At 34.0% G+C, this 16289-nt stretch overlaps 1 protein-coding gene across 2 annotated transcripts in view; it reads right to left on the reverse strand.

Annotated features, from left to right (window-relative positions):
• The window catches only part of LOC144446838 (uroporphyrinogen-III synthase-like), a 29546-nt gene that overhangs the window by 7752 nt on the left and 5505 nt on the right, over positions 1–16289 (reverse strand). For both annotated transcript variants that reach the window (XM_078136678.1, XM_078136679.1), the window contains exons 3-7: positions 10329–10506; positions 8746–8895; positions 8110–8193; positions 7718–7803; positions 5903–6001 (exon numbers count right to left, since the gene is read on the reverse strand). In XM_078136678.1, the coding sequence (XP_077992804.1) occupies positions 5903–6001; positions 7718–7803; positions 8110–8193; positions 8746–8895; positions 10329–10506 (597 nt within the window). The remainder of the gene's footprint in view (positions 1–5902; positions 6002–7717; positions 7804–8109; positions 8194–8745; positions 8896–10328; positions 10507–16289) is intronic.

The raw sequence follows: 16289 nt of genomic DNA on the forward strand, positions 1-16289 counted from the left end.
GTCCTATTCAATACCGATTTTTTATGGAGTGATGACACAGACTTGGGATGTTTTATCCGGCATGTAAGACGAAAGGCTCTCTGTTGACAGTTTGATTATAATTAGAGTGTGATTTATAGGATCTTTTGGCTTTGGTCTTGTAGTCGGCAACTAGTACTCTCTGTATGCTTCATAGCCAAAGGAATTACTTAGTAGCTGCAGACGGTGTGTTAAAACACTATGTAACAACCTTAATGCACTGGGTATGTCAACACACTATGTAACCACCTTACCACACTGGTGTGTTAAAACACCATGTAACCACCTTACCACACTGGTGTGTTAAAACACTATGTAACAACCTTACCACACTGGTGTGTTAAAACACCATGTAACCACCTTACCACACTGGTGTGTTAAAACACTATGTAACCACCTTAACACAATGGTGTGTTAAAACACTATGTAACCACCTTAACACACTGAGCACTGGGTATTTTTTAAGTTCATAAGAATAATAATGATAGAATCATAAAGACTGATTTTGCTGGAAAACTAAAACTTGAAAATAAGTAGTGACTACAATGCATTCTGGTGTATAAACACAGTGCAACAGAATAAGCAATTTGTAAACATTAGTGTTTGGGAACTAGTTGAAGACTGTAAAATTGCAAAATTTTTGAGTGATAAAAATATCTATATTTACAGTATAACCTGAACATTCACATCAAAATATTTACAACAGTGATGACATTGAAGATAACAAAAAACATATTCACTGAAAATTGTTTAAATACCAATAATTAGACATTATATTTAAATATTAATCAGTGGTCGATATTATCCATAATAAGCAGTACAGAAACAGGTTGAAATTGTGCTCATCATTGAGGGCGCTGATTTTTGGGTGTGGACCCGAAAATCATTTAATTTCATTTATCATATCTACAGCTACAAAACATACATTTACCCACAGGTGATGGTGTACGATATTACAAGTAAGTTATTATACCTAACAAAACATTTTTTTTAAAGTGTTCCATAGCTAGTACTAACAGCTTTAATTTCCCTGTGAATGGTTTCCATGTGTTAGTAAAAATAGCTGGGGAAGGATGTTGAACAAACAACATTTCTCTGTAAAGAAAACAAGTGTGAAGATCTCAAAGGATGTCTGGATGTAAATTTCTGGCTAGGGTAGTCATGAAATAATAAATACTATTTGTGTTAATGGACAAAACTAACTAAAAGCAAGCAATACAATGGGACCTAGAGAGTGTACGTGTGCATGAGATGACGCTGAAATGAACAGTAGGATGTGATCTTCCTCACGTAAGCCCTGTCTAATTCAGTGTAAGCAAACAATATACAAAGCATTGAAATATGTTTCTGCTTCATTTACAATCAGTGTAAACGATAGAGTGGTGTTTTGACGTCTGCATTTCTCAGGATATAAATATTGTCAAAGAAATGGCCAGTCCTGGGGGGTTAACCCTTGTGTAGAGTTAAGTACAGATTAGAGAAATGACCATTAAGTATAGAATTCTAACAGTAATTACTGTATGAAATAATAATCAAATATGATTTTGGCAATCAAAGAATCTGATGGCTCGGGTAGGAGGGGGTGAGGGGTGGGGTGGGGTGGGCATTCAATGGTGTGCATGACTTCCCCCACACTATCTCAAAACTTTGAAACCAAATTGGTGGGGGTCAGTCAGGTTGATGTCAATTGTACAGGACTATAGCTACCAGAATGACACCACAAAGATCAGCAACATACCCTACACTGTAATTTCATTCAATACACTTTGCAAATCATGGATAAGAATGAACTTTGCATAATTTGATATAAAATATTGCCATTCATTATTTCTGTTTGTGTTTTTTTTTTGTTCTATTTTGAATTACTAACAGTATAAACAAGTGATGGTAGCTGGCAAAAACAATGATGATTCCTACATTTTTCAATATTTTACTGGCCAACTTCTCCATTGACTGTCTTGTATTAATGTTTTTTGAGAGCTGTTTGAGATCGTGACATGCTCCAAAGATCAGCTACACCCCTGATAATCTGTAAAATACAACATGATATATATACTACCCTATCAAAGACAAGCCTGATTTGGGTTCAATAGCCTGATAGTCTGCATGCCTGACTACAACTTAATATACGCTCCCTCATCACTGTCCAAAAATTCAAGATGGATATTTTGCCTAAGATGACTTGTATAATTTCACAAAATAAATATTAATTGGTGGATGACACATATCAATCTTACAAGTTCATTGCTGATTAGTTGTGGGCATCTGTTTTAGATGAAAAGGCTATCAAATTCATTATAGGGTTGTCGGTGACCGAGTGGTCAAACCACTTGCCTCTTACCACTGCGGTTGGGGTTCGAACCCCATTCAGGGTTTGATTAAATTTACCACGCTGTAAGTAAGAAGAGTGTCATTCAGTTTGACACTACCAAACAACGCAGGTTTTCCCCGGGTACTCCAGTTTCCTCTTGCATTAACACTCAGCTGAACCCACAAGGGATGCCCTCACTGGACTTCTTGGGAGACAAGTGTTTATATACTTAAAGAACTATCCAGTATAAATAAAGATTATATTATTATTATTATCATATTATTTATTTATAGAGTGCCTTCATTTTTCATTGAAATCCAATTTTCAAAATATTAAAAACAAACACTTTAAACCATGTGTCATTCTGATGCAAAACGAGACGATACTCCAAGATTTTGTCTTTGACATGTACCGGTAATAACTTTTAAAGTGGCCATATGGATGAGAATTTGGTATTTATTTTGGAATTTTATTTGATAAAACAGCTTCACTATGTTTTTCTACTTGAAACAATAATGTGAAATAACATATACCAAGTCCATGTTCATAACTCAATACATTGCAAAAAAGATGCAAAAAGTGTAAAAAGTTTGTTATTGTACGTACAATAACAAACATTTTATACATTGTTTAATGTTTTACATTTTATTGAGTTGTGAACATGGACTTGGTATATGTTATTTCACATTATTTTTTAAAGTAGAAAAACATAGTGAAGCTGTTTTATCAAAGACAATTCCAAAATAAATATCAAATTCTCATCCATATGGCCACTTTAATTGATTATCAGTCACTGTATCCCAAATTCACCAAATTTGCTTACATTTCAAACAGGAAATAATGACTTAAGAGAGTATTTATATTTAGATTTACAGTAATCTATTTCTTATCTAGATTTAATATTCATAATTTGCAAGAACAATGACCATATTGAAATTAATTTTGTGTTATAAAGCAAGCCTCCTTTTTCCTTAGTTTTTTTTTTCTGCAGCCAACAGAGTATCAAATCATGTCACATGACAGATTCTGTCCTGTGAGTGTTTTACTTCAAATTCAGTTATTGGTTCATTTACCTTGGCAGAACAGATTATTTATTGTAAAGGTTAAAAAAACATTGAGATTAATTTATTTTATTGCCGTCTGACATGATAAGAATAGTGAATTCATTTTATCTACAAATTGCTGTACTTGGCACTATATTTTGGAAAGGTTAGTCCTTTTTTACTGAAACAATAACAATAACAATATGAAGACAGTATGGTGGTATCTATCTTTTATGTCAACGTGTGGGTGACTTCTGTTATGTTAACACTGTCATTGAGACACACAATGAGTTTATTGTTATAGCAGTATAACTCAGACATTACAGATGGTACTCGATATGGTGATGGTGTTCCCTATTCCCAGGGAGAGGAGTATAGTATAGTGATATAGTGTATTTTATTTCAAAAGTAGGTGTATATTACAGTGGTAATATATTTTATTTGACTCAAAATTAAGTGTATAGTATAGTGGTATAGTGTATACTATTGTGACTCAAAATTAAGTGTATTATAGTATAGTGATATTGGGTATTTTATTTCAAAATTAGGTACATATTACAGTGGTAATACATTTTATTTGACTCAAAATTAGATGTATACTATAGTGGTATAGTGAATACTATTGTGACTCAAAATTAGGTGTACAGTATAGTGGTATAGTGTATATTATTTGGCTCAAAATTAAGTGTATAGTATAGTGGTATAGTGTATACTATTGTGACTCAAAATTAAGTGTATAGTATAGTGGTATAGTGTATTTTATTTGACTCAAAATTAAGTGTATAGTATAGTGGTATAGTGTATGTTATTTGACTCAAAATTAAGTGTATAGTATAGTGGTATAGTGTATACTATTGTGACTCAAAATTAAGTGTATAGTATAGTGGTATAGTGTATACTATTGTGACTCAAAATTAAGTGTTTCGTATAGTGGTATAGTGTATATTATTTGACTCAAAATTAAGTGTACAGTACAGTGGTATAGTGTATACTATTGTGACTAAAAATTAAGTGTATAGTATAGTGGTATAGTGTAGACTATTGTGACTCAAAATTAAGTGTATAGTATAGTGGTATAGTGTATTTTATTGTGACTCAAAATTAAGTGTATAGTATAGTGGTATAGTGTATATTATTGTGACTCAAAATTAAGTGTTTCGTATAGTGGTATAGTGTATTTTATTGTGACTCAAAATTAAGTGTACAGTATAGTGGTATAGTGTATATTATTTGACTCAAAATTAAGTGTATAGTATAGTGGTATAGGGTATACTATTGTGACTCAAAATTAAGTGTATAGTATCGTGATATAGGGTATTTTATTTGACTCAAAACTATTGTGTAAAAAAGAAATACACAAAAACCAGATGACCACTGTATTTGGAAATCTGTGGGCACAGTTTTGTTAAATGACCATAATAATATAAACCATGGCAAATAGCTTGGCATACTGTTTCTGTAACTGCAATAACTCCTTAAAGAAGTAGTTTTAAAAATGCATTGGGACATTTTAGGGTAACAGTTTTGTTAAATGACAACAAAACATAACCATGGCTGTCATGACTGTCCTTCAAGTTATCTCCACCTTTGACCCCAAGAACAATTAAATTATAAATCTTTCTGCAGATTCTAGAATTATAACCCAGACAAAACTCATTCAATTCATCCCACAAATTCAGGGCAAGAGGTCTCAATAATTCTACAATCTGTGGTTAGTCATGCTAGCAATAAATGTAAGTAAACATTTATTGAAGAAGAATGGCATGTTTATGTGTAAACAAACAACAGTCATATCCCTAGTAGCTAATCCTGAATTTATGAATTAAAGAACTGATGACATATTATTATTACTGTATTATTATTATTATCATATTACTTTATTATAGGGGGGGGGGTTGTCTTGCAACAACACAGAAAAACATATACTGTATATAATGTTATACATTAGAATACCAAGTACAACAGAAGTAAGAAGACATTGAAAACTGAGTAAAAGACTGCATAGTACATATAAACAGACTCACACTTCCTTTACTTCTTACATTCTCTGGTTTAAGTATTCTGATGGCAGAAGGTATGTAACTGAGCCATGCACAACGTGTTCTCAAGGATAAAATTCAGATATTTGGACAATGATTGAACAAGGATGTAATAAGTTGTTACTCAGAGTTTCACGCTTCAAGCGATCTTCAGACGACAATGAAAATGAAACTCTCTGAGTAACGACTTATTACATCCTTATTCTTTTGAATTAAGTCTATAATGCTCCAGCAAGACACTTACATTTCATATGATGACTGAAGTAAGTCTATATACAAGCTGCAATAATTAACAGTACAAGTGGTCACACTTAGATTGTAGGTCAAATTCAGCTGGGGACCTTCATGCTCCAAATATTGATCTCCATTTTGACATTATGTCTTTACCCCCAGTAAGGATTTTATGATGGTAAGATTTGGGGATGATGGCTATCCAAACAAATATTCATGTAAACTGTTTATGAAAACATCAGTCTTAATGGTACAATTACCTGAATTATCTCCTGCATGGTTGGGAATATTCTTCTTAGGACATTCCGGGAAAATTTGACACCAGATGGGCTGAAAAAAACACATAAGTCTGGAATGCCCTAAGAATAAATCAAATAACTGCCATCATAAGTCAGACTCTTAACTGTGTCAAATAAAAATACATTAATGAACTTGAATATCCAAGTAGGGCAATGGCCTATGTTACAGCTTCAATCAACAGAGTACATGTATGAAAGAGGCAGAGTGTTTCATTTCCTATATTTGGTTTGCAATTACGCTTGCCATTTCTAATAAAGAACTCATTGGGTACCTGAAAAGGCTGTCATATGACAATGTTCTGTATTGTGCGATGAATACTTTACTGGAAATGTAAATTTGGAGGAAAAGAAAGAGGGGTTTGTTGTAACAATGTTTACTATAGCAGGGTTTTTGATTAAGTGGTTACTGTTTTTTTCTGTTTTTTTTTCAGGAGAGGATGTTGTTTTTCGCAATTCTCTCGTTAAATCGTGATAGCAGAACTTCATTTCACTGGATATGGTTTTTTTAATATCAAAGTAGAGACAAACATGTGGAGACACTTGCTCAAACTAAGAAGAACTTTTCAATGGAACAATGGAGCTTGATGCACTTTATAATTTGATACCATTTAGCGACAAGAGAGGTAACACATAATTTGAAGTAGAGTACAGTAGAGGTATTAACCACTTTTACATGGATCATATTGCCTACACTATGAAAGCAGTGCTAACAAAAATAGCGAATCGCTCTCATTGTACAATACTTTGAAGTCACGTCCCTGCATGAATGGATCATTTCTTACCAATAAAAACTCTTACTCAGGGCTAAAATTAGACGCAGAATAGGCCTGATACGATAGCGGAAACCGAATTTTCAACTATTATAGACACACTAAAACTATTGTTGTGACATGTTGATATAAGCTATTGAATGAATGTTAATTAAACCAATATAATGACAGTATTTCTGATGACTTAATTCCACAATGTTACAATGTACATTTTGGGGACTTCCAGAGTCTACGCTCTCTTGATTACAGGGTGTTTATATCAACACAACAGAGGCACTGCTATCACCCACTTGTGTAATCTGATTAAAATCTGATATATTGTACACTTTGCGATTTCTTTTTGACTGTTATGTTTACTGTTGTTTGTTCTTTTGTGAGCGCTCGTTACACACATCTGACACAACATCATAGGCGTTCCTGTACCAAATCTAAGTGCTGAGTGAATTCACTCAACGAATGAGAACACGTAATGTGCCAAAACATACTGGTACAGTTGTTCAGAGCGCTCTGTTCGAAAAGAGCGTGAGTACAGAGCGCAGACATTATTGTTTGATGGTTCTCTTTCTTTCAATTTCGAACGTTGAGTGTATATATTGTAAGACGGATTCTGATTGGCTACTCAGAAGTATGAGCTTTGGTACAGGAACGCCTATGGTGTTGTGTCAGACATATGTAATGAACGCTCACAAAAGAACAAATGACAGTAAACGTAACATCCAAAACGAAATCACGAAGTGTATTTTAATCAGATTGCCACTTGTGTAATCTACCACATTGAACAATAGTTTTAGTTTGTGTCTTTCTTAGACCTGCCTGAGAGCTTAGTCTCTGCTGTAGTAATATGTCTCAGAGTGCAAAAGTTATAGATAAAAATAGTAAAATCATTGATGATAAAAATTCTTTAAACAGGGTAGAGGGAAGATACTTGTGTGCACACTGCTCTGATTGTTCCTTTTACTGTAAAAGGAACAATACATGAGAAGTGTGATATGATAATATGACTTGCCTGTTTTCTTTTGTAATCCTCCAGAGCTTCTTCAAGTTGTGGATGAGCTGTTGTTTTGTATACTTCAAGAGTTTGCAGAACTATCTCTGTTGACAAGATAAATATAAAACATGGTATTATAGAAAAAAAATAATTGCAATCTGTAATCTGCTGTTTTGTGATTTCTTATTTAAAAGTTTTTGAAAATGAAACATTAAAAAAGTAGGAAAAATTGATTGTTGACTGGTAATACAGCCCTGTATACTGTTTTGTGATTGCATGAAGTTTGAAAACAGAATATAAAGATTTTTGTGTCCTGTAAAAGGCTACATACATGTAGAAGGATGGGGGATACAAAAATGGTCAAAATATGATGAATGTCTTTTTATAAAAGAAATGACCATGATACTTACCATTTTCTGCCAGGTTTACAGGTAGTGTTTCTCGTTTCAAAGTTCCACATGGAAACAGCAAAGGTTTTGATCTTGGTTTTATCTCTGTTCAAAATAAGTAATTGACCAATTAATTACTGTTATTTGTATGATATCAGTATACACAATTAGTTCATCATGCATTGTCAGGTACATTTATGCAAAATAGGTAACAGATCTTGTGGCACTTCAAATTTCACAAATATTCTTTGGTAGTTGTGGAGGGGCTCATACGTGTAAATTTTACGTAGATTCCCAATCTGATTAAAATCTTACGTGGGAATACAGCTTGATTGCCTTATTTACCTCTATTTCCTTTGTATATTGTTGTTTGTTTTTTTACTTTGTTGTTCCAGGAATGAGCACCTTTCCACAAACTACAAAATACAAAGGAAAACAAGGCAAATAAAGCAGTCAAACTGTATATCTACATCAAATTTTAATCAGACTGACAGATTCTACACCTTCTGCATAAAGTTGGTAAGGAACCCTGGAAGAAAACCCAGAGAACTCAAGATAGATTTTACTTAATGCTAAATGTTCTTACAACAACACTGTCTTATTTTGAGTGTTTTCAACAAAATTCAAGTTTTATTGATAGTTAAAAATAAAATATACCTTTTGATATAACAGCTGATAACTTATCAGCTGTACCTGAGTCTTCACCTTTACATGTGAAACCTAACTGTTTGGCAGCTGAACATGTTCCAGTACCAACTACATAGGCTGGAAGTTCTGACCATGACTTCATTAGCTGCTGTCGAAAACCTGAAATATTGGTCCGTTTATCAATTGAATTAGATTTCCTGCATTTGTGAATGTGTTTAATACCTTCATTCTTCCCCTCCCCTCAGTCTAAAGATTTTCATATGTATAGTGCCTAATAAAAACCCAAAATATTCAAAATTAGTCCATTTATCGATTCTTGTATTTGTCAAATTCAATACCTTTATTCTGCCCTTCAATCAAATGACTTCATTACATACAACAACAAAAATAATAATAGTGTGTTTCCAATGTCATGGCCTCAGAAAATAGGGTAGGTAGGTTGGGATTTGATTTGATTTGATTTGATTGATTGTTTTTATTTTTGAAAAATATTGTTTCAAACAAAAAATCAAATGAAATGTCAGTCAGAATACCCCTTCTGTGATACTTTGATGAAATATGTACAGACATCACTAGGGGAAAGAAAACAGACATGCATGAAGGTCAAGAAGACAAAGATGTTCTTATCTTTTTGTTTTAAATGTTTACAAAATGTTTAGGGTTCGGCAGCTTAAACTAGCATTGGTCAGGTTATCGGAAACACACATTTTTTTTATTTCGCCTAAAGAAACCTGAAAATATGGAAATTGACCCTTCCAACTGCAACTACTGTGTCTGGTAACTCCTTCCCCTCCCTTCCCACCATCTAAGAGCTTTTTATGTATAGACCTTAAGTATTGGCCCACTCACATGCATTCATTGAAACCCTCCTTTTTTCTGTATGGGTTTCATATGTCTGGTACAACTTGACAGCTTGGGGGCAATACCTTATTAACATTACCAATTAATAGAAACAGAAACCGATATTGTAGACGTTGGCCCACTCATTATTGTTCTTGTAAATCTATCCATTGTCCACTTCCTCCCCCCTTCCTTCCACCCACCAGGCTACATCAATTATGTATGGTGCTAATTAAAAAACTTCAAACTGTAAACTCTTGCCTATTTATATTCAAATGTATTTATTGTGTTTGTACAATTATCAATTACCCACCACCAACCTTCCACCCCTGCTTCCACCCACTGCCTTTGATACTACAAATTTTTGTGGCTTGACTTATCACTGGTCTTTTTGAAACAGTGACTTTTTGTGACTTGACTCACTTTTGCCCTACTTTCTGTCCATCGCAAGTCCTGTATTACAACTAAAAACAGGAAACCTGAAACAAAACATTGTCTGGCTCAACAAAAATCTTACCAACAGTGCTAAATTTTATCATCTGGCTCAACAAAAATCTTACCAACAGCACTATATTTTAGTATCTGGCTCAAAAAAAATCTTAGAAAGAGAGATATTTGTTGAGCCAGACAATAAAATGTAGCAATATTACTGGGGGTGGTAGTAAGATTTTTGTTTAGCCAAATGACATTTTGTTTCAGGTTTTGTGATTTTAATTGTATCATAATGAAATTGTATTCAAATGAGAACTCACCCTCTTCAGCATGTTGTTTTAGACAGTTATCAACCGCTTCAACAGCACGTTGACTTGTAAATATGACGCCAGAAAACCTGTCTGGTTTTTGAACTTCCTGATACAGTTCATCTAGGCCAAAGAATTCAAAGCTTAGCACTGGGATGGATGTGGCTTCAAGACCACTATTACCAAAAATCTGTTGAGTGCAAGAAAAATAATTGATAGGTTCAAACTTTATCTAAAGCTGTGTTGTGTAAAGGATATCCTGCTTTAGGCACTCCTAATGCTACTATCTTAAGTAGGAACAATTTTGTGTTTACACGTAGGCTGGTAAATGCTATGAAGTGACAGGAATATACACATAGAACAAGTTCATGAAGGGTTCAAGATACCTGTAATAGGTGTCCAAATAATAGAAGTGTGCATGTCAGGAAGGGTGTGTTATAATGGATATGATGCTATTCACACTATTAATTATCATTATATCATATTATATCATATCATATTAATTTGCCCATTCACTACTTAATACTATTCACTGTTATTATCTTATTAGTTTTATTGGCAGATTCTTATGCATTGACCCCAAGGATGGGGGTGCAAGGGTGGGAGTGGGTACTTCCCAAATATTAAAAAAAACAGAACCATTGTTAGGGATTTCCAGTCTCACTCATCAGGTTAGTTACCTTTATTATGGTGTTGTGAATGTATATTTCTAAACCATGAAGATGTTTCCCATGTTATTGACCCCATCTTAGTGAATTTTTACATGACAAGTTGACCCATATTTAGGAATGAATTAACCCATTTGGGTGACATATATACCTTTCCTTGGAAGCAACTCCCCCCTCCCCCCTCCCCCTCCAGTGCAGTATATTACCCATTCCTATTTGTTTCTTGTATATTTTTATTTTGTCAGGGTCATAGACTAGACTAGTTCAGACTCAATAATGTCTGTGGTCATGGCCACATCTATTATCCCGATAATAACTTCCTTCTTTGTAATGTACACACAAGTTTTGGATGTGGTGAAATAAACATTCCAATTCAATTTGATTTAATTCAGTCAACACTGGTCCAATACTGGCCAGAGAGAAAGTGACGCTGTCATAATGTTGTCTTCAAGGATGGTCTGAAAGCTTTTTTTTTTACAGTTTCTTTTTATTTGCATTAATATATACTTACATGTGTTAAGATTTGTGCAGTGGCTGCAACAAAGCATATATTTTTTTGAATTTGTCACTGCCCCGGCAATGTTTCCACTGGTACCAATGTGACTAAATCTGAGTCTATGTGTCAGGGGGGGGGGGGGGGGGGGGGTAATGTATGAAGTATATCACATGCTATTATTTCACTAAGCCAATGTCACAGTATAATGTCCACAGTCCTTACACGTATATGATTAAATCATGATTATGGCCTATACATAGGTTTTCACCAGTCTGGGTTGTATAATTAATGTGATTATACTAAACAACCAACATTGTGAACATCAAATTTGAATGTTTTGTCACTCTGGGTTGTATAATTCATGTACACTGAACAATTGAGATTCATAACATCAAAATTGAACATCTCGGTTGTATTTGTGCAATTACTCTAAACAACTATAAGGTTGTGAACATCAAAACTGAACATTTTGTCAGTCTAGTTGTATAAATTGTGTGATTATGCTAAACGATCCAGGTTCATGACACCAAAATTGAACTCTCAATATTATTGTTTTCATGTCGAAATCTTAACATAGGTAATATAATCTATCAATTGCTTGTTGAATATATTTTTGTCAGCAAATTGAAATAAAATACTGCTAAAATATGTGAGTTTTCCTTTGGGAATAAAGAATATGCCAACCAGACTCATATCATTTCAACAAGTAAATAACATGAACATAAAGTTATAACACACATCAAGCAGATTAACTGAGTAAGGTCATTGACCTTTTGTTATACCTAAGCGAAAGTAATAATAAGTTACCATATTATGTAAGATGGATTAATTCATCATTTTTACAGTCTTGGACAGCTATAGTAAGTAACTGCTACCACTTTGTTAGTAGTCTCTGATTCTGACAACTTTATACTTGGGACAAATATCTGAAAATTAAGGTTCTAATACACACTGTGACATCACACTTGTGACAAATACCTGAAAATGTAGATGCTGTGACACTTTACACTTGGGACAAATACCTGAATTTGAAATGCAGGTTTTATTTATTTATTCATTTATTAATCTTTCATATACATACACCATTTCAGTGCATTAGCGCTGTTCTCCCAATGGAACCTGTTGCAAGATTATGTACACAGAAAACAAACAAAACAAACAAACAAAAGGGACAAACCAGACAAAAAGTTACAGACGCAGAGTGCACTTTAAAAGATATCCACCCACATTATTACCAGACTACATTCTTAAGATGTCTTTTAAATATCGATGAGTTTGGAGCTGATCTTATGGATAGGGGTACATTGTTCTATAGAACAGCACCGCTATAGTGAAATGCCCGTTTCCCATATTCCGTTTTAACTGTAGGGATGTATATGTTAGCTTTACTGGCCTGTCTTGTGTTATGAAGATGAATTTGGTTGGAAAGATTGAACATTTCAGTGAGGTAACTAGGTGCATTGCCTGTTACAGATTTGTAGACGAGTGTTGCCAGGTTCTAGTACATACAGTGACATTACACTGGGAGAATACCTGAAAATTCTAATACATACAGTAATACAGTCTTCTAGTACATATGCAATCCCCAGGGGCGTTACCAATGGCCAACTCTGGTAGGGGTGTGTGGCCAGGGCTGGAAACCCCATACCCCATTTTAGACTATTACAGGTTTTTAAAAAGATGAAAATTTAGACAAAATACATTTTCCTTAGGAGGCAACATTTTGGGACAATTAATGGCAATTGTGATTTGGTAAAGGACCGATGGCAATCACCCAGAACAAAACAAATGATATAGAATGATGGAAATAGAGGTAAATGAAGGCATCTACCAGCTTTCACAACATCAAATTTTAATCAGATTGGTACATATGGTTGGTGATACTACACTGTGACTTGGGGGACAAATACCTGGAAATGTCAGTTCTCTGTAGTACATACGTTGACACTACACTTGGGACAAATACCTTGAAATGTCTGTTCTAAGTAAATACTGTGACATTACACTTGTGACAAATACCTGAAAATATAGGTTCTAGTAAATATTGTGACATTACACTCAAGACAAATACCTGTAAATATAGGTTCTAGTAAATATTGTGACATTATACTTGGGGACAAATACCTGAAAATATAGGTTCTAGTACATACCATCAACATACAGTGACACTAATACTTGTTCTAGTACATACTGTAACTACACTGGGACAAATACCTGAAAATGTAGGTTCTAGTAAATATTGTGACATTACACTCAAGACAAATACCTGAAAATGTCCGTTCTAAGTAAATACTGTGACATTACACTTGGGACAAATACCTGTAAATTGTATTAGGTTCTGGTACATACCATCAACATACAGTGACACATATACTTGTTCTAGTACATACTGTGACTACACTCTGGACAAATACCTGGAAATGTCCATTCTAAGTAAATACTGTGACATTACACTTGGGACAAATACCTGTAAATTGTATTAGGTTCTGGTACATACCATCAACATACAGTTACACTAATACTTGTTCTAGTACATACTGTGACTACACTGAGACAAATACCTGAAAATGTTGACTGATACATAATGACCACTGTAGGAACCCTTCTAATATGCAATGAAAACAAAGCTGTAAACTAATAGTACACATGTAAATAGTGATGTCTATAAAAACATTACAGACATAGCTGAGATTCAATAACCAATGTAGTGTATCTGTGTCTGGTATGACAGCTAATGATGGGTGATTAAGGTAGATGGCATGTTGGCTGTGGTATCTCTCACACTATGGGGTATACCTAGTAGTAGGAATCCCTTGGCTAATAGCCACTAATATGGACAAAATATCTATCCATTATTTGTGGTTGTAAAATGTACACATACCATTGATACATATATATATCTATATCGTGATTTGTCCTTGGCCGTTCCCGTCACTATATTATCACATATTTCATTCCATAAAAGTATTTATGGATTATGTACTCAGATAAATCAGGTCAGCCTTATATGAAAATATTTTTGTAAAAAAACATACATGCTAAAAACTGCCTCGTATTTAAGTTACAACAACAGGTCTCTCCTATTTCCATGTTCACATATTTTCATATTTGTTTACTGTCAACTGTCAAATACATCTAACTTACTGAGAGGTTCTTTAATCTATTTTGTCAAGTCATCATTATTTGTCATGAGATCCATCGCATATTATCATTGTGGTTATGTTTTCATTCTAAAAGGAACGCTGCTGTTATTATGTTACAAGTTAAAATATATTTATATGCCATTAGTGTCCAATTCTGTACATGTTTATTCTATAGTCTTACCATAGCTATTTTTAGTATGTACCTGAATTTGCAATATCACTGAACAAAACATGAAAGTAAATATCAAAACAAATGTTAGCCTGCACATTTGATAACACTGGGTCTAATTAGACTGTAAGATATGTCAAGTTGTTCAGCCCTATCAGGCTTCTTTAACCACAACAATGAGTGCTAGCTGATAACATGGCAGGAATGTCTGTATCTTACAGACTTGGTCTGAATGTCTACTGTTTAATTTATAGGTAAAGTCTGAGAGTTATTCACAAGAAAAGCTCTCTTTGAAATTTTAGATATTTTCCCCCATGATATTTTGCTAACAAAATTAGTGACTCTGGGATAGCCTGTGGACTGACTGGGAAAGCCTTGACAGTTCCACAGAAACGTGATATCGAGCGTGTAATATAGCCCTGTCACGTAGTCCCAAACCTGAATGGGTCTCTGTAGCATTTGTGTGTGTTTGTGTGTATTTGTCTGCATACAGAAAATCGATGGGAGGCACAACATTTTTTTTTTTAAATTTGTCTTCATATTTACAGCTATGGATAGTTAAGGTTTTCTCTGGGTACTCCGGTTTCCTCCTGCTTTTCAACACTAAGGCACTCTAAGTGGTGACCAACAAATTTCAAATTTATTTGGATGAATAAAGACTATTATTATTACGAGGTATTAAATTTGGCATTCACGGTTTGTTTGAGTTCTGTGATCAAACTTTAATATAGAGGTATTCATAATTATGAACATGTATTACATACTGGGGAAAGGCAAGTTATAAGTAGCAGAATTGAGATCATATCTTAAAATTTCACAATGTGTAAATACAGAATTGACATACAGTTGCAACATATGAAAGCATAGTATTGTAACACTGTGGTCTGTAGTCTTGTGAACCATAGTAAATCATAAGCTGTTTGTGAAGAAGTATCAGAACCATTGTGCCTTCTAATGATTGCCAACTTTTGTTGTTGCGAGTCAAACTGATAAAAAGTGGCATTTCTTGTGAGTCACCACATAGTAAGAGATAGAGAGGAACACCAAATTTTGGTTCATCACTAGAAATTGTGTGTCAGTGGCACGTCAAATTTTCTTAGAGGGCACACTGAATTCAGAACTCTATATGTTTACCATAGCTGCAAAGAGGCTAGGTAGTTTTTAAAACGATCGAATATCATTAAAACTTGATAGTGCTACTATTTCATATCAATTACAAGTAAATTAATTCAAATTTATCTAGCAGTGAATACAGAAAATACTTTCTAAAGGTTATGGAGGAAATTAGATTCTGAAAAGATACATATTTTATTGAATCCTAGACTTGACATGTTTCCTGTGGAATTCTTTGAACACAAACCTTGTCTTTAGTATATACCTAGATTGTTCATTGATAGTTTATTGCCTTTCAAGACTACTGGCCAAAATGCAGGTGTTATGGAACAACAATAAAGTAAATCAAAGATGTCCGGAAAATACACACATGCATGTCCGGAA

This window comes from Glandiceps talaboti, chromosome 15 (assembly GCF_964340395.1).
Source record: "Glandiceps talaboti chromosome 15, keGlaTala1.1, whole genome shotgun sequence".
In the NCBI taxonomy this organism is placed as follows: Eukaryota; Metazoa; Hemichordata; class Enteropneusta; family Spengelidae; genus Glandiceps; species Glandiceps talaboti.